The following is an 18,505-nucleotide window of genomic DNA, read 5'->3' as shown; positions in this document are numbered from 1 at the left end:
GAATTCAATTCTCCATACAAGAGTCTCGAGGCGCGACTGACGTAGAAGGGGGGTAAATGTTATGGACTATATTTTTCGTCTTCTATTCTGCTCGACATGTCTGATACCGCAGGAGACGCGGATGTGCAGTCTCAGTTTCTTTTTATTTAACTACATACACATCATCCACTCATATGGCCGGTTGATGAACATTCCATGGACCTGTAGACGTGTCTCGACTCCTTTCGTATTCTCGACTACGGACTACATAGCTTCTCATAGCCTTGGACTGTGCTTCATAGCCTTGCATAGGCTTGTACTATATTTATTAGGTATAGGTTTCCGCCGCGACTACGGACTGGGGCACAGTACGAGGACGACTCAGTCTGACTTACTTATAGGATTCATAGCCTCCTGCGGCTGCGCATGTATGTACTATATAAGGACGACCCTAGTAGAGGGGAGTTCTTTAACCTATTCATCTCTGACTTACCTCGTCTATCTACTCGTACTTGAACTAGTCCTTTCAACAGGACTAGCTTCCCTTATCGATATCAAGAACCTCTGACTGTGTAGAATCGCCACTACACCAGACCTTTGACCTAGAAGCAAGGCTTCTTAGAACACGGCAGATCGCACCTGTGATAGCTATCACACTTGCACCAGAACACGCGTCCACTCTTGAATCTCTATTCAAGCCTGGACATTACAGTGTTAAACACCATCTTACTTTACTTTTCATCCTCCCTCGGAGGACTCGGACTTTTCCAATTGAAACTGGATATCGAGGCCGCCGGTTTTGAGCAAGAGATAAATAGCAGAGTAGAGTACGATACTGTACTAAGTGGCACAGCAAAAGGTACAGTAAGACGAAGGGAAGATTGTGTCATAGAAACCAACCCTTTAGACGGGTGTCCGCTGTGAACTGACAAATAGTATTCACTTCCATGCAAGTCAGAGATAACCACCACCACCACCCAGACACCAATTTTCAACAACAAATCTGGTTCACACCACTCGCTCAAACCCATCCCATCTATCACGGCTCCCCAGCCTCAGGGAACAACTCCTGACGCACCTCGTCCGCCTCCGCCTCCTCCTCACCCAACGGTCGGTCCGCTTTTATGGGCTCCTGCGTTGCTGTCGTCGATGATGCCGCCTCCGCCACCGTCGAAGTGCTCTCTTCCGCCAGCGGAGTGTCCAACGACTCAGTCCTCGCACTGGGCAAAGACTGCTCCTCAATCACGACCTGTCCCAACTTCGGCTCCGGCTCCACGACAGGCTCCGACTTGGGCGTATCAGGGTTGACCTTCGCCGCCTCCTTCTCCGCCATCTTCGCCTTCAACATCTCCTCCTCATTCCTTGGCGTAACTGTATCCATCTCCACATTGTCTCCATCTCCATGACCTTGAGCCCGACCACCACCCTGCCCGACGGTACTAACTTGCTTATCTCTCAACTTCTGCTCCCTCTGCGCCTGAGCCTGGGCAGCCAAACTCTTCAAGTTCCCCAGATTATTTTTCTCGTCTCCCGCGAATATATCGCGTCCCGGTTCCGGGCGTGCACCTTCAGGCATTGGTGTCTCTTCCACGACAGGGGCGGCGGCTTCGTTATCTTTGATGTCGACGACGACGGCGCCGCGGCCGCCTGCTTCGCCGCCTACGGTGGCGACAGGGACGGGTGGAGAGACTGCGACTTTGGATTCGTGTGGGGTAGCGGCGATGGTGCCTTCGTATTCGGCATACTATGTGTGCAAAATGAGTTGGAGATCAGTCTGAGGGAACATATTTGATCGGTGTGGGCATCACGTACCGTATCGTGGAAGTCGGAGCTACAAGACGCGCAATAAAGTCCCGGTCAGCCGCCTATAGTCTGGCACGAGATAACGAAGAAACATACCACGAGAAGTCCCACGTCTTCACCCACTTCGCCTCCAAACACTTCCCCTTCGTCCACTGGCCCCCATAAACCAATGGGCTGAAAATCCAATAATTCCAGACCGCCAGCACGACCAAAAACACCGCAATCTGTAACCGCAATCTCGGACGCAGTGTCGAGGTGAGGAAGTCGAAGACGGAACAGAGGAGGAGGATGGCGAAGTAGAGCGCGGGGAAGTAGTGGTGCAAGAAGAGCTGGCGGGACATGAGGTAGAAGGGGAGGTAGTGCAGCGCCCAGCCGAGGAAGAGGAAGCCACAAAGGGAGTCGTATTTGACGACTTTGGCTGTTGAGTCGAGAGACACGTCAGTGTGTTATAGCGAGAGGAGATGTGGTCTTTCGAAAGGCGTACTGTTTTCAAAGTCACGGTAGCCACGCTTTTGCCTCAGGATGAGGAACCCGCGCACTGACGTGTAGGCGAGCACGGCGGCGGTGCTCAGCCACCATACCATAGGGTTTCCGAGCAGGTATACCTGCCTGTGATCCTTCACCCAGAAGTTCTGCAAAATGTGACTATCAGCGGCAGCCAATAACGTGAAAAACGGGTCGCGTACAATCCCGCGACGGAGAGTAGGCCAAGAGTCCGGTCTAGAATCGAACGTATGCCTCTCCGTAAGCCCAGCATTCGTCGTCCACATCACCTGCTGCAACTCCCAGAACTTGGCCAAAAAGCCCATCTGCCTATAGTTCACCTTCTTCGCATTCGTCGGCACTATTCATCACACCCCCATCGTTAGCCTCCAGATCGCACAGTAAAAGGAACCGACTCACTATACGGATGATCGCTGGTCTCGATCATCCACAGAGAGTTCGCCTTCACCGCATTCTTATTACACGTCACCTCCTGCTGCTCATAGCCCCACTGCGGCAACTTGACCTTATGCGAAAACAGATAACACCCCGTCAACACATGCCTCAGCCTAAACTTCGTCCTCAGCGTCTTCAGCGTCTTCGCCCCTCCGTCGAGCTCGATGATCCAATCGTCGTTCGAGTCGCCCACGAAACCAGGCATGCCGTACGCGGAGACCTCGTTCTGGAACTCGACCTCGGACACGGGCGGGCGGAAGTCGTGCGAGTGCAGGTTCTTTTCGGTGGTGAGGTGGCGGAATTTGAGGCGTTGGCCGTTGGTGATGAAGCGTAGTGGGTTCAGAGACTCCCAGTCGTCGAGGGGGTTCCCTTGTTCCGTGCCGTTGAGGATCCGCCAGTCGTTGTTCTCGTCGCCGTGGGGGTAGAGCGTGATCTGTTGTTCTGAAGGGACGTTAAAAAGCGAAAAAAAACGGTTGAGAAAGGCAAGACATACGCATGCTTCCACCGGGGTAGTTGTGTGCGTGCGAGTGGAGGTAGCCACCCTGGGTGTTCACATGGCGAATACTAACAGTCGACCCAATGGCAACATCTGCCGAAACCAACAGCGTCAGCACATATCCATGCAAACACGAAAAGGAACAAACTCACCCGCATATGTATCCTCCATCTGATGCCCTCCAAGCGTATGTTGAAACTCCGCACTCATAAACCCATCCCCATCTCCCGAATTCTCCAATATCAAGAAATGTATCTGGAACATTGTCATATAGAACAACACCGGCAGCAAGATCAAACAGATCGCCCTGGCCCAAAAATGTCTGAACCACAACCGCGGCGATACCCTCACATCTCCCAACAACACCCAAAGCTGCCTGAGCGTACTCATACCGATGGTCGCAATAGTGAACAGCCCGACCCATTTACAGCTGACGACGGCACCGAGTGAGAGACCAGAGAGCGTGAGCCACGTCCACCAGCGTTTCGTGAACGGCTCGTGCTTGTCTTCATTGCAGAAGCCGGTCCAGACGAAGGTGGTTAGTGCGGTGAAGAAGATGAGTGGGGAGTCGAGGAGGATGTGTCGGGATTGGGTGATTAGGCCGTTTTCGAAGGTGATGAGCATAGAGGCGAGCAGGGCGGTCGTGGCGCGACAGTCAAGGGCACGGAGCGTCAGGTAGGCGAGGGGGACGGTGGCGATTCCGAGGACGGCGGGGACCATGCGCATTGCGACATACGGAGTGTTTTCGTAAACTCTGAGGCGATTTCAGGTGCGAGACTATGATCAACGGTTTGAAATATGGGTGAGAATAGCTGCGGCTTACTTTGCGATATCCTTGAAGTCAAAATCTCCATCGAATCCAAACACGAAAGCAGCGAGGGTAATAAGGAGTTTAGCTAGTGGCGGATGGACATCTACGAAGTAGCGCGTCTTGATGTATTTGCCTGCAAACTTTCCGAAGTGGACTTCATCGAATCTATTTAGAGAGATAATTTGAGGTCAGTATTTGAACGGGCTGAGCTACGAGGGACGGCAGGTATAAAAGAGGTGTGGCGTCCGAGATTGACGTGTTCTACGCGCCACACAGACTGAGTGTTCGGATAAGACTCGGCATGTAGAAAGGCCATAGTCTGCACAACCGTTAAGACTAATTTCCCTCTCGAAAGGAGACATAACCAGCACAATGGTGAAGGACGAGAATAGCATCTGAAAAGTAGGTCCCACACCCACACCCATCCACGGACGAATATAAAGACCAGAGCATTCAAGAGAGCGCACTCACACCACACTATCCGGCCACCCAATCCTAAACAACCTAACCGCACATGCAATAGCGAGCACAACGGCCAACAACTTCCACTCCCCACTCGTCACCTTCAACCCCCCACTCGGGAATTGATGTCCGCCTCCCTTCCTCGCGCTTGTCGGTCCGAAACCTAACGAAGCTTGCGCGCGTCGTTCGTCCGCATCGAGAATCCCTTCGCGGGGTGTGGGGAATCGTTGCGATGAGTTGTGGTTGGATGGATAGGGAGGAGGTGGGTATGATGTGCCGGGTGGGGGAGACGCGGGACGGCGCGCGCGGACGCTGGCCGACATCGTTTTCCGTTCGTTCGTTCGCTCAAGCAGTAGTGAATTTATTTATAAAGAGCGACAACGAGTTTGAGACGATTAAAACGGAATTTATGAGGAAGAAAGGGAGGGTGCGGGGACGATGATGGATGTCGAAGTTGAAGGTGATAGATGGACGAAGGCCAGCGCACTCAAGTTCTAATTTAGGACGACGCGCAGTACGTGTCGTTCAGGGGAGCCACAAAATCACGCAAAATTCACTGCACAAATCATGGGTGGCAAAAATCGTACAGAGACGGAAATGCTATGGGATGCGGTGAAATATGGAAGTTATTCGCGTTGAAATCCTTCCAGGAGTGCGGGCTTCCCATGAATACCAAGTAAAGCTGGTGCCACACCACCTTGATAGCACCCGATCCGCCACATCCACATCTCATAATTTCCTGATCACACCAAAACACGAGCTTTCCAAATCTTTGTAGTATTTCATTCCTGGTACAACGGCACCAGCAATGACGTGGCCCGTGCGAGTCTGGAGTATAGTTTGTACAGTGAAGCCGAATGATGAAAGGAAGTACAGTAGTGTGTGAAGGGGCTGAGAGTGAACAGGGACTCGGAGCTTGATAGTAATACATGCAACAGCGAAGGTTGAAATAAGAAACGAATAATAAAACAAGGCGCCCGCACCGCTCGAATCTCGAATCTCAGAGAACGAGGCGGGCATTGTGGCAGGGTGAACGAAGTTGTGAAAGGCAGAAACACAACGAAGGCAAGGCAGAGGAGAGACAGAGAGAGATGAGTGGAGGCATAGTCTGGATAATGATGAGAGACGAGAGACACATGATAATATAAAAGGGTCCGCGAAGAACGTCCAACTCCCGTTTCAACGTCTAATACAACCCAATAACCTCAGGACTCGACGCATCGTAACCAGCATTGAATAGCGCAGGGTCGGTCGTCCCATCCATATCGATGTCGAAGGTCATGGCCGTATCGGCGTTCATGCTCGCATCGAGGGAGGGCAGGCAGCGCTGATACTCGATGACAGAAGAGAAGAATTCCAAGATGCTATCAGCGTCGAGCTCGCCACACTGCGCCACAGAGGCATCCTGATACTGGTATTGTTGTTGTTGGGGGTATTGAGGAACAGGCTCATGGAGCGTAAGCTCGCGTTGATTGGCGATGTAGAGTTCTTCGTCATCAGGGTAGGTGAGGACAAGGTTCTCCCATGGCGACGGTGTGCGAAGTGGAGGAGACGCAGAAGAGGGAGAAGAGCCAGATGGCGAGTGCTTCGGCGTAGAGTAGAGGGAAGACTCGGGCGTGAGAGCGGACGCAGACAACGACGAATACGATGGTGAGGCGGGAGAAGAGGCGGAGGGAGTGGATGGCTCGGACTGAGAACACGACAAAAGGAATTGAGCGAGTTCCCGACACGCCTGCGCCGTCCAAGTCGCAGCATCCATCGCCTCCTGGTTCTCGTCTTGGAACGTTTGCATATGTGTTTGCGTCTGCATTTGCTTCGGCGTCAACTCTTCTTTCTTGATCGTCGGGCTTTGAACCTCTTTCTTGGTCGTCCGCTTCTTCACCCCTGCGGACTTAGTCTTCGGCTTCGGCTTCGAAGACGAGGGAACGGAAGACTTCGGGTGCGCACGAGAGACGAAATCAGGACGATGATGGGGTTTGTAGCCGTGTGCGTTCTTCAAATGACGACAGCCTGCGGCGGGATCGATCCATGTCCTGGTGCAGCCTTCTTCAGGACAGTACACTGTGACTTTGTCTTTCTCTTCGGGGCTGAGACTATTTGGAAGAGGGGATGAGGGTGAGGGAGATGAATAAAGGAAGAAAGGACGTACTGTCTGTACATGTGGATCTTGAGATTGCTATGTTGACGCGTCCTATGAGTACAACCCGGATATGAGCAGGCGTACTTCCTAGGAAGAGGATAACACTATCAGTACGACTCGAACACGAGACGATGAGATGAGCGAGAATAAAACGTACTTAGGCAGCCCAGAATGGACGCCCTCCCAATGACGATTGTGATCATGGATCGTCACAAACTCATTACCACAGAGCCCACAAATATATCCAGGCCTGGTCGACGAAGGGTCGGCGGTGCTCTTGATGATAGGCTGTGGGAGAAGGGAGGAACGATCACGTGATCAGTCAGAGTGCGGCGCGAATATGTGGCGCTAACGAACCTCGGGAGGGGAGGGAGTGGAAGCAGAGGCAGAATCAGGGGAGGAGGAGAAGGTGATGAAGGACATCGTATATATAGCTATTTGGAAGGATGTGGGGTAGGCAGAAGTGGGTGGACGTGCTATGTGAGGGATAGGGATGTGTTTGAAGGGGAGGGATGATGGCTCGGGAGGCGGGGGAGGGACGGGAGAACTGGGGCGGGTGAGAGCTCAAGTCGGGTGATGGCACTTCCTCCCCCGTCCAGGGAGGGTTTTTATAGCCATCCTCGCCATTTGCATATACCCCCTCGCCTCTGCGTTGCCATCATGCTCGAAGACGGCGCCCACAGTGGACCCACAATCCGAGAATGGCTCTCCCAGGTTTTGTTTGGTGTGGTTTGCGAAGGCTTGGGGTGTACAAATAAGAACACCTCCCTTGTATGGAAGGAGGGAGGAGAACGAGGCAGAAAACAAAGCGGGGCGAGACCCCGGGGGCCAAAGCAACGGCGGACAGCATCGAGACTTGTCTTTTCAGGAAGGTGTTGGCCAAGCAGGACCATACAATGGCGGGGGAAATAGCCATCTCTGGAAGGTGTTGGGCCAAAGGGCAAATTTGCTAGGGATAGGTGGCAATGGTGGGGAATTGGGTCGAAATTCGCTCAAATCGTCTATTGTGTTGTTGTGTCCCAAAGCAGATATTGCCAATTGCGAAGTCCTCGAGCACAGCCAGACAGCGTGATACACCAACCCATTCAAAAAGTAGAAGCCTTATGTGAGAGTCAACAGCTCATAGTCTGAGCACTAGTATCCTATAGCTTTCCAGTCCGTATCGTCTAGTTTCCGAGTCCGCCTATGAGTAGGAAAAGCCTACGATAAAGATGAGGAGATGCATCGTATCTGATCATCAAGTACAGCTCAGGGATATGAGCCGCTATTGCTGAGAACACTAGATGATGCCTTCAGAGGATCCTAAGGATGGAAACGAGGAAAGAGGACGGATATGGTCGACAACGAACGTCCACAACAAGTAAACAAGATCGGTCACAGGAGTGACGATGCGTGATGGGTACGCGTCACTCCCCTTTTGGCGTCACGCTCATCCTCGCGTTCACCGATTTGAAGTCGCGCGTCTTACAGCATCCTACATCCACCATGTCTATGAACATCTTCAGCGACGAGGTACGTTTCGCTCCTATATCTGTGACTCGTACTAATTATCTCTCTTGACCTAGGCCACCGAAGAAAAGGCCGAAAATGCGCGTCTTTCTTCCTTCGTCGGTGCTCTCGCACTCGGCGATCTCGTCAAATCCACCCTCGGCCCAAAAGGCATGAACAAAATCCTCCAATCCATGTCTTCAGGCGACATCAACGTCACAAACGATGGTGCCACAATCCTCAAAGCCATCCAGCTTGATAATGCCGCTGCCAAGATCCTTGTCAATATCTCGAAAGTCCAGGACGATGAAGTCGGAGATGGAACCACAAGTGTTTGCGTGCTTTCGGCAGAGTTGTTGAGGGAGGCGGAGAAGTTGATTGGGATGAGGATCCATCCGCAGACGATTGTGGAGGGTTTCCGGATTGCGAGTTTGGCTGCATTGAAGGCATTGGAAGGGGCTGCCGTGGACCACGGGTACGTCTTTCCTCGACTATGACATCCGGATGGTAGTATTTCATTTTGGGGCAACATGTCTGACTGGTGTATATCTGCTATAGCTCAGACCCAGCAACGTTCAGGCAAGATCTCATGAACATCGCACGGACAACATTGTCCTCAAAAGTCCTCTCCCAAGACAAAGACTACTTCGCAAATCTGGCTGTGGATGCTGTTCTGCGGCTAAAGGTATGTCGTTCATTTCAGATCTCCCTCTGTCGAATAATTTTCTCAAAATTACTCATATCGTCTATCTCGTCCGTCTGTACAGGGTTCTACAGATTTGGAGCATATCCAGATCATCAAAAAAGTCGGTGGCAAACTGACAGATTCCTACCTTGATGAAGGTATGTTTTTCGCCATATCGTTCAGTGCTTTCGTCTCTATCCCCGATCGATGTCTTGCATATGAAGCATTATGCCTTTGCGTTCGGTAAAGTGGCCTTCGATAATAGAACGGCTTCGTGGCGTCGTACATCTTTTTAGGCGCCACACGTCGATCTCTTCATCGTCTCCTCCAATCGCCATTCTATCTTGGCAGATATAAACTCACTTGATCCCCCTTTCTGCTACAGGCTTCATCCTCGATAAGTCAATAGGCGTCAACTGCCCCAAGCGTCTTGAGAATGCCAAAATTCTGATCGCCAACACTTGTACGCAATACTCTCCACGATTCGGCATCGTCCATAATGACGAGTGATTTTATAGCCATGGACACCGATAAGATCAAGATCTTCGGGGCCCGTGTCAAAGTCGACGGTACTGGCAAACTCGCAGAACTCGAGCGCGCAGAACGGGTAAGCAATTCCTTTCAATCTCCAAGCGAGTCCAACGCATACTCATCCGCTGTCTTTAATCAGGAAAAAATGAAGGCCAAAGTCGACTCCATCGCTTCGCACGGGATCAATGTCTTCGTCAACCGTCAGCTCATCTACAACTACCCCGAATCTCTTCTCGCCGAGAAGGGCATCCTCACCATTGAACACGCCGATTTCGAGGGTGTCGAGCGGTTAAGTCTGGTCACCGGCGGTGAGATCGCGAGTACATTCGATAGGCCAGATCTCGTAAAGCTAGGCAAGTGCGAGTTGATCGAGGAGATCATGATCGGCGAGGACAAGGTATTTTATCCACCGCTATGTTCACCAATATACCATGTTGACAGACCTCTGTACTTGCCATAAACAGTTGATCAAGTTCTCCGGCGTCGCAGCCGGCGAAGCGTGCACCGTCGTCCTCCGCGGTTCCACCAACCAAATGGTCGACGAAGCCGACCGCTCCCTACACGATGCCCTCTCCGTCCTCTCCCAGACCGTAAAAGAGACCCGGGTTGTCCTCGGCGGCGGATGCGCAGAAATGCTCATGTCTGTTGCGGTGGAGGACGCGGCGAAGACGGTGAAGGGGAAGAAGGCTCTCGCGGTCGAAGCGTTTGCGAGGGCTCTGAGACAAATCCCGACGATCTTGGCGGATAATGCGGGGTATGATTCGAGCGATCTCGTTACGAGGCTGAGAGCGGCGCACTATGAGGGCAAGGCGGATGCGGGGCTTGGTGAGCTTTTTAATTGCTTGACTCTGGGTAGATCTCGTGACTGACTAATCACTTTGCGCAGATATGGAGCAGGGTACGATCGGCTCGATGATGCAGCTCGGTGTCACGGAGAGCTACAAGCTCAAGCGACAGGTTGTCTCTAGTGCCAGTGAGGCGGCAGAGATGATCATCCGGTAAGCCTCCTCTCCATCCTCGTCCTACGAGTAAGAGCTAACCTTTATCGATTGACAGGGTGGATGACATCTTGCGCGCCGCACCACGGAGACGAGAGGGGATGTGAACGCGTTACAATAGCATGACGATAGAGTAATGGTACGCAGTGAATGAATGACCAGGATCATTTGTACTTTTTTTCTGCCTGGATTCTCTAGCTTTGCGTGGCCTGAATAACGGCCGTGTGCGGAACCAGAGCCAGCCGATCGAACTCTGTGGAACACACTCCATAACGCACAACAGTCAATAATTAACCGCGAAAATAAGAACGGAGATATACACAAATCCCTTCTTTGATGTACGCCAACCTTCACATGGCGTGGACGTGAACAGGACATCTCAGCTTGCCCACTCCTTGAATCGCACAACTTCGAGCTGACGTCGCTGCTTCGACCTCCTCCACAAGCTTCTCCACTTACTCAATTCTCCACTTCAGCAGCTCAACGATTATATCCACGCCCTTCACCAACCCCTCATCTGGTCCTTTTGTCCAGGTATCAACTTTGTATGCGGAAAATGTATTTAGTTGGTGGGCCAGGCTCCTCCTCTCATCTTCATATTCATACTCATCAGGCTCACCCCCGTTGCCCTCATATATACCAACAGGAACCTTACATACGGTCCACAAATACCCTCGTGCTCTGGCAAGACACAGGTTGAAACGGAAGGCTAACGTTTTCCGGACGGGGTTGCTTACGCATCGGTGAGCACTGTCTCCGCCAGCTGCCAACCTTGCTTGATGGTATTCTAACTGCGCTACAGGATACACGCGACAAGTGCTCGGGGAGTGGCGTCCACTATTACAACGGACTATATAGATGTATGTGGTGGGACTACGCCACCTGCTCAACCCACCATGGTTTACCTCGTTGGCCTGTGGCGTTTACTATCCGGGAAGGAGCCGGAAGAATTCGGTGTTTTATCTTGGGGCAACGTCCCTGTGGCACCGACTTTTGCTAGTGGCACTAGTTGCCCGCCTCCTTTCTCTTTCAACCTCCGAACTCGAGTAAGTCCTCTTGTACGATCCTGGTGTGGATAATATCTATGACTCGACCCAGAATATTTCCACAGTACATTCATCGTTAGTAACATGAAACCTCACATCTCTGACAACATTCCGAATATTCGGACCGAGTAGAGTGCTGACGATGCGGAATCGCGCAGGTGGCAGCATGCCCGACGGGCTCGACGGTGACTCGGTATGTATTTCTTTCCGACCTTGCGGGCGGATGCCAAAATACACAGATAAACCGTACAGTGTTTGCTCATACAATGCAAAAATACGCTAGGCATCACATCGCCGCAGCGCTCAAGCCTCAGAGTCAGCGGCTCGCGTCCGCCTTTATTTTTGAAGGGAGGCCAAGCACATGGACAACTATACTTATTCTAAAGATAGAACATGATTCTTTCTTGGTGCGTAGCGGTCTTTTAGACGCCGCCGGCTGCGGCCTTCAAAACGGCTGGGCTCCTCGACTGCGAACTGTATAGCCTTATACCAAGACGATCTACTCTTCCCCAGTCAGCTCAATAACCTCGTGGATCGTTATTGTCCATTTTGATCCGGGGAGATGCATAGTCTGCCATCCGAATCCGCTACTAGCTGCGACTTCCGTGACCGCTTGGCACGACCCTCAGTTGAAACTTACTCTCTGAGTCAATGCCGAGAGTGTGATGTCAGAACCCACCCGTCTTCCGTTTCCGTTTGTTTGTTTGTTTGTATGTGGCCATGCAATTTCTCCTTGGCGAGCGCTGTGAAACCATCTTGCAGGCACTTTTGTTCAAGTGAACGTCACGGAGAGTTGCTGCGCCGTCTTGACGCCGGAGCAGAATCCGTTGGACCCATGGGTCACCCTCACCGTATAAAAGCACCACCTCTGATGCAAGGTCTGCCATCCGCATCTCTCATACTCTTAAACAGCTCATCTCATCTTCATTCAAAGTTTCTCGATACAAATGGATGACGAAATTTCCGCTATCGTAAGTTCAAGTACTTGCTAACTCTACTCGAACGGTTTGTTAATATGGCGCCTGTAGGTTCTTGACAATGGCTCTGGAATGTGCAAGGCTGGCTGTAAGTGCTCCCCACCGTCCTTTGACCTTGGATTGAACTAATAGTGCTCTCATAGTCGCAGGTAATGAACTAATTCCTATTCCAATGACCGACGATAGCTCAGTTCATGTTATCAGGCGACGACGCTCCTCGAGCCGTTTTTCCGTGAGCCTCATCCACTCGTCTATTCCATAAACTATAGCTAACTTCCATCTGCGCATATAGCTCGATCGTTGGTAGGCACCGTCATACCGGCGTGATGGTCGGAATGGGTCAGAAGGACTCATACGTCGGGTGAGCCGTCTTTCAGCGCCTGCACCGTGTTTCTTGACGATGCTCATCACGCATTATTCTTCAGTGATGAGGCTCAGTCGAAGCGTGGTATCCTCACGTTGAAGTATCCCATCGAGCACGGTATCGTCACCAACTGGGACGACATGGAGAAGATCTGGCACCACACTTTTTACAACGAGCTCCGTGTTGCGCCCGAAGAGCACCCCATCCTTCTTACCGAAGCTCCGCTGAACCCCAAGGCCAATCGCGAGAAGATGACCCAGATCATGTTCGAGACATTCAACTCTCCCGCTTTTCACGTTCAGATTCAGGCCGTGCTCTCCCTCTACGCCTCCGGCCGTACTACTGGTATCGTGCTCGACTCCGGTGATGGTGTCACCCACACCGTCCCTATCTACGAAGGTTTCTCTCTCCCCCACGCTATTCAGAGGCTCGACCTAGCCGGGAGAGACCTCACGGACCATCTGGTGACCAGACTTATGGAACGTGGCTACTCCTTCACCACTACCGCCGAGCGTGAAATCGTCAGGGACGTCAAGGAGAAGTTGTGCTATGTGGCACTTGACTTTGAGAAGGAGCTTCAACTCGCAGCTGAGTCCTCCAAGATCGAGGCGAATTACGAGCTGCCTGACGGGCAAGTCATCACCATCGGGAACGAGAGGTTTGCCGGCATTGCCCATCACACGACTACCGTAGTGCTCATGGACTCTGCAGGTTCCGTGCTCCTGAGGCGCTCTTCCAGCCCAGCTTCGTCGGTATCGAGTCCGCCGGTATCCATGATATAGCGTACGCAAGTGTTTGTCATATTGTCTTTTGGGCGTCCGCTGACTTATTGTATGCTTTCAGTTTCAACTCGATCCAGAAGTGTGACCTCGACATTCGCCGTGATCTCTTCGGCAACATTGTACTCTCTGGCGGCACCACTATGCTCCCCGGCGTTGCTGACCGCATGCAGAAGGAGCTCACCAACTCCGCTCCATCCAGCATGAGGGTCAAGGTCATCGCGCCACCCGAGCGCAAGTACTCGGTGTGGATCGGAGGATCAATTTTGGCAAGCTTGAGCACGTTCCAGACGATGTGGTGCACGAAGCAGGAGTACGATGAGATGGGACCTGGGATTGTCCATCGCAGTGAGTTCAATATTGGCTTCGTGGCACTACACGTGCTGACTGTTGTCCCATTCGCAGAGTGTTTCTAGGGATACGAACGGCCATCCAAATACAGAACCTCGAAAGAATAAAAGATAAAGTGGGTCGTCACCAAGCTTTAGAGAAACGCACGAGCTGATGTGCCGGTTTTCTAGATTACGCTTGTTCGGTCCAGTGTGTTGGCAGATCACAAAATCCACAAAATAAAATAAAAAGAAGAAAATAAGAAAACATCATTAGTATCGTTGAGTCAGATTCTCCTAGTTTCCCCTTATTATTCCTTTCTACATCCCTACTCTCCTTTTTGAATCGTCCAGTCTGCAGAGTCACGGATTGCACAGTTGTCATTTCTATACCCCTCGTTGAATAAATTTATATATTCTCCGAGACAAGACGCGGTTGGAATAAAGACACACGCAAGACACACTATACTTCTACAAGAGGTAGCTTGAGGGTGCTAAACTACATTTGTGTCATCGATGGGGGATTTTCAGCGCAGACCCAATCCGCGACGTCGCCGTAGCTGGTTGCGTTGACCTATGAGCACCCCTTATTGGCCGCTTCTCGACGTGGATAGTATCAGGCTTGTTCATTGTCTCAGAACTCTTTCTCGGGTGCTGACCCCGGTGCCCGAGTCACCGGCTCAGGGTCGTGGTGAGACACGGAGAGACTTCCACTCACCGTGCAGTCCGGTTCATAATGAGTCTATTCATCGGACGGGGCCATTGTACTCGTTTTATCAAAGCTGTCCCTCACTGCTCTTCTAAATCTCCATCCTCTCACAACGCCGTGGCCCTCGATTTTAAAATGTCCTCCAAACCTTTCGATCCATACCATCCTCATACACCGCCCACTCGCCCATCACGTCTAGGAGCTCTCGTGGCGCAACCTAGCCCAACTAGCCAAGTCTCTCGGCTTCCGGTTTTGCTATCCCGTTACACACCGTCTACTACTATCACCAGAAGCTTTACGCCCGACTATACATCACTCGGAGAACATCTTGGACATGACCCAAACTTTCGCCACAATACTATATCCGAACTTGTCAACCATCTCGCCGAATCTTCACTTATCGAGGGCAAATACTTCGAGCAACACGACATCCTCAGCCTCAAAGGCGGTGATGTAATCATCCAAAGGCTCAAAGAGTGGGATAGCGAACTGGGCTATATCATACGGAGTACATGCGAGTGGCGTCACATCGAGTCGACGGAGAGGGATAGCATCAATAGCTGGGACTGGCAAGAGCACTGGGCAGAACAGGAAGCTGAAGGGTCATACTATAACGTGAGGGACTACGCATTTGTTAAGATTGAAGAGGGGATGGAGTACGCAGTCACGGTATGTTCCTCAGAAACTCTCGTCGTCTGAAATGTCGTATCTCTGCATTGGACTCACATTTGCTCCGAAATATGACCCCATTAGGTGTTCAAATCGATAGTCACTTCTACACAATTTGCCCGGAATATCCAAGTCCCTTTCGAACTCAATCGGCCTCTAGAGGAGTTTCTCGTCTACTTGGATCGAACCGGATTTCTTCGACGAGTACGGGGACGGCTTTCTCGATGGGCAATGTACGTGACCTACCAAAACGAGCTCTTTGAGGAGAGGAACGAGGCCTTGCAGACTATCCAACAGATTAGGGAAGAAGTCGAAGCTCTGCAGAAGAGCAGTCGGGAGCTCAGGGACTTTGCGCTGTGGTTGGCTCAGGAGGTGAAGAAGTTGAATTTGGAGAGCGAGAGATACAAGGCGAAGCTCAAGATAATAGGGACGCCCAAACGGGAGAAAGTCTTCTCTCCACCCCAAAGATCGATTTCCTCATCAATGTTTGCAATTGCGAACAGTAGGACACGGATGCCTCCGGTACCGGCTCTCGGACAGATTTCTACTATCAAATACGTTCCATAGCATGCCGCATCGTTTTTACATCATTAATATACGTGTAAACTACAGACTCGATGCCTATATACATCTATTGGACGCGACAGCGTTTGATGCATCCCGATTCCCCGGCGCGTCGCGTTTCTTCAAGTTGTCACCTGACCGTGCAGACAACGAGCGCTGACGTGAAATTGGCGCCACCTTCCTTTGCTTCGAGCATCCACCACAAACACGAACATGAGCATTGCCAGTGTGGCTTGTTGTTCTCAGCAATAGCCGGTACTACAATGGCTACTGATTACTGGGCTAGCTCCCAATAGTGCGTCCAGTCAGGCATGTAGCCACCATTTACTGATGACTTTATTCCTCCAGTAAACGCTGGGTCGTGGACCGCGCCACTCTTAGGCAAGCACGTTCCGACGACTTGATGTATGTCGAAGACCCGGAACTGCTCGATTTTTTGAATATCTACTTTGCGAACCGTAAGCCATACCTTTAGGGTCGCGCCTCACATGCCCTGAGTGGCGTTCTCCGATGGTTCACTCCATCAAATCTTCGCCCTATAGAACGGGTCTGAACACAACAGCTAATACGTATCTCCTCTGCACTCGTAGTGATATCCAAACTTGGGAAGCGTCTCTCGCTGAGACAAAGAGTTATTGCTACTGCGACGATATTCTTCCGCCGGTTCTATATCAAGAACTCTTACTGCGAGACTGATCCCTTTATTGTCATCTCCGCATGCTGCTACGTCGCCGCTAAGGCGGAGGAATCTCCCGTGCACATCAAGAACGTAGTGTCTGAATCTCGCCAACTTTTCAGCCGTCAGTCAGCCGCTTCTCAGGTAGCATTCCCTCGCCCGTCACTGACAAAGTGTGACCATTTAGAGGAGGGATATGGCATCAAGCACTTCCCTTCAGACAACTCTAAGCTCGCAGAGATGGAGTTCTACCTCGTGGATGACCTCGAATGTGATCTCACCATCTTTCATCCGTATCGAACCCTCATGGCTCTGTGCGGGAAGGAGAATGGTGCCGGTAGTGCAGAAGCCGGAGAACTGGGAATCGGAATCGACGATGGTCCACGATATTGGGGCACCGGTGAGGGTAAACTTGAGCTGCAGGAAGGACCCCTGCAGATGGCCTGGTATAGTGCTCAACTCATGGAGTTAAAGTATATCACTAACAAGCTTGACTAGGTTCATCATCAACGACACTTATCGCTCTGACATCTGTCTTCTATACCCACCTCATCTAATCGCCATTGCCGCCATCTACCTCACCCTTGTCCTCAACCCCACGACTCGCGCAACCCTGCCGCTGCCTTCCAGGTCTCCCTCACAGTCACAGTCACAATCTCCAGTGAAGCCCGATCCTGCCCAGCCCTCGCGACGTTCCTCTCGCAATAGTTCCGGCTCAACTTCGTCACAGAAGAAATCGCAGCCAGACGCGATCGGGTTTATGGCCGGCTTGAATGTCTCCATGTCACTTATTGCCACCATCGCTCAGGAAATCATCGCTTTGTACACACTTTGGGAACGCTACAAAGATGACGCTATAGCTGAATCAGGTCGCAGTGGCGCAGGTTTTGGTTCGGGATCTACTTCAGCAAGGGGCGGGTCGATGGCCAGCGCTGGTACGAAACGTTCTGGATCTAGGTTGGGCAGTGGGGATGGAAGCATCGAAGGTACACCTCTATTCACGGGACGAGAGGGAACAGAGGGTGGAAGTTCGATCGTCACGCCTACGATACTTACCAGGCTGCTGTTCAAGATGAGGGAAGCTAAGATGGCGGATTTGGCGCATCCTGCGTCTGGGCGGCCGGTAGCGGTGAACAAGATGTTGGAGAGGACTCAGGCAGCCGGATGAAGGAATTCATCAGTCCATGTCGCACGTTATATTAATTTCGATTCATTTCGGGGTTTGTTTTGTACTGTAGTTTTTCGACCGTAGGTTCGTCACGCATCACTCTGGGTGCGCCGGCGAACATATTTGGCCAGCCGGTCACGCTCATACTTGAGTTCGTGAACAAGAAACTGTGACCAATTTGCCCCGAAAATAGCCAAAATTCAATTTCGGGCCTAAATGCGAACAATTTTGCTGGTTCATCACGCGTGGCCCACACAGACGAACCGTGGCCCAGCGGTGGTCACGGCTTACCAAATATTCCCACGAACCTACGGTCGAAAAAGTACAGTATTTGTATCCTTCGAACGTAAGTACCTGGTATAACTTCTCGACCTCGGGATAGCCTCCACCAGCTTCTTTATTCAACGCAATTGATGTGACCTACAATTCAAAATGAAAACATGGTCTACATAATGCCAGTGGTGGAATCCAGCAGCATTCAACTTATGCGCGTGGCGTAAGTGAGCGCCACTTCCGGGTTGGCCCGAGGCTAAGAAATCAACGAACATGATTCGGAGTGGCACCGACTTGGTTTCCTTCCTTCCACGACCTCTGTGTATTCATGAACCAGTCTTGGTGGCTACGGGCGAAAATGTTCGTCCTCAGTGCCTTACAGCGCTTCCTAAAGGCAAGACTCGCTCCTCAGCGGTCTTTCTTCCACCAAGGGTCCCTTCATCGACTTTTCTAGCGCGAACATGTCTACTCGCAACATGCTATCAAGTGTACGGGAACTCAGTTTCTCCTCGACGCTCAGTAAAAGCTTCGCTCCATAAATCAGTGTTGGTCCATTTGGCGGACAATCTACCCTCAAGATATATATTCCTTTTACATAGAATCCTATGGGCTGTCGAAC

At 51.5% G+C, this 18,505-nt stretch overlaps 7 protein-coding genes across 7 annotated transcripts; 5 read left to right on the top strand and 2 right to left on the bottom strand.

Moving 5' to 3' along the window:
* Positions 1-1,844: 1,844 nt before the first annotated feature.
* STEHIDRAFT_59546 (glycosyltransferase family 39 protein) lies at positions 1,845-4,813 on the bottom strand (the record flags this gene model as incomplete). Its single annotated transcript, XM_007305154.1, has 8 exons — positions 1,845-2,200; positions 2,267-2,414; positions 2,469-2,626; positions 2,686-3,162; positions 3,215-3,310; positions 3,370-3,971; positions 4,041-4,193; positions 4,500-4,813. The coding sequence occupies 8 exons, from the start codon at positions 4,811-4,813 to the stop codon at positions 1,845-1,847; spliced, it is 2,304 nt and encodes a 767-aa protein (XP_007305216.1).
* An 863-nt stretch (positions 4,814-5,676) lies between these two features.
* Positions 5,677-7,053, bottom strand: STEHIDRAFT_158035 (uncharacterized protein; the record flags this gene model as incomplete). The annotated part of the gene is made up of 4 exons (XM_007305405.1): positions 5,677-6,583; positions 6,640-6,717; positions 6,788-6,918; positions 6,988-7,053. The coding sequence occupies 4 exons, from the start codon at positions 7,051-7,053 to the stop codon at positions 5,677-5,679; spliced, it is 1,182 nt and encodes a 393-aa protein (XP_007305467.1).
* Positions 7,054-8,111: 1,058 nt separating this feature from the next.
* Positions 8,112-10,605, top strand: STEHIDRAFT_169349 (uncharacterized protein). The gene is made up of 10 exons (XM_007305404.1): positions 8,112-8,142; positions 8,196-8,593; positions 8,677-8,803; positions 8,886-8,961; positions 9,189-9,266; positions 9,322-9,410; positions 9,474-9,731; positions 9,799-10,159; positions 10,221-10,332; positions 10,391-10,605. Exons 1-10 carry the CDS (start codon positions 8,116-8,118, stop codon positions 10,437-10,439), a joined length of 1,575 nt encoding a protein of 524 aa, XP_007305466.1. The 5' UTR covers positions 8,112-8,115; the 3' UTR covers positions 10,440-10,605.
* A 548-nt stretch (positions 10,606-11,153) lies between these two features.
* Positions 11,154-12,024, top strand: STEHIDRAFT_147835 (uncharacterized protein). Its single transcript, XM_007305403.1, has 4 exons — positions 11,154-11,378; positions 11,431-11,453; positions 11,537-11,571; positions 11,662-12,024. Exons 1-4 carry the CDS (start codon positions 11,191-11,193, stop codon positions 11,722-11,724), a joined length of 309 nt encoding a protein of 102 aa, XP_007305465.1. The 5' UTR covers positions 11,154-11,190; the 3' UTR covers positions 11,725-12,024.
* Positions 12,025-12,325: 301 nt separating this feature from the next.
* Positions 12,326-13,914, top strand: STEHIDRAFT_158033 (actin 2; the record flags this gene model as incomplete). Its single annotated transcript, XM_007305402.1, has 9 exons — positions 12,326-12,349; positions 12,407-12,443; positions 12,499-12,504; positions 12,560-12,587; positions 12,648-12,716; positions 12,781-13,377; positions 13,431-13,502; positions 13,563-13,846; positions 13,904-13,914. 9 exons carry the CDS (start codon positions 12,326-12,328, stop codon positions 13,912-13,914), a joined length of 1,128 nt encoding a protein of 375 aa, XP_007305464.1.
* A 757-nt stretch (positions 13,915-14,671) lies between these two features.
* Positions 14,672-15,772, top strand: STEHIDRAFT_158032 (uncharacterized protein; the record flags this gene model as incomplete). Its single annotated transcript, XM_007305401.1, has 2 exons — positions 14,672-15,205; positions 15,290-15,772. The coding sequence occupies 2 exons, from the start codon at positions 14,672-14,674 to the stop codon at positions 15,770-15,772; spliced, it is 1,017 nt and encodes a 338-aa protein (XP_007305463.1).
* A 200-nt stretch (positions 15,773-15,972) lies between these two features.
* STEHIDRAFT_98946 (cyclin-like protein) lies at positions 15,973-17,741 on the top strand. Its single transcript, XM_007305400.1, has 5 exons — positions 15,973-16,064; positions 16,118-16,227; positions 16,360-16,569; positions 16,633-16,891; positions 16,944-17,741. Exons 1-5 carry the CDS (start codon positions 16,033-16,035, stop codon positions 17,611-17,613), a joined length of 1,281 nt encoding a protein of 426 aa, XP_007305462.1. The 5' UTR covers positions 15,973-16,032; the 3' UTR covers positions 17,614-17,741.
* Positions 17,742-18,505: the final 764 nt, after the last annotated feature.

Source organism: Stereum hirsutum (assembly GCF_000264905.1).
Source record: "Stereum hirsutum FP-91666 SS1 unplaced genomic scaffold STEHIscaffold_9, whole genome shotgun sequence".
Taxonomy (NCBI): domain Eukaryota; kingdom Fungi; phylum Basidiomycota; class Agaricomycetes; order Russulales; family Stereaceae; genus Stereum; species Stereum hirsutum.
This window is presented reverse-complemented; position numbering and strand designations above follow the sequence as displayed.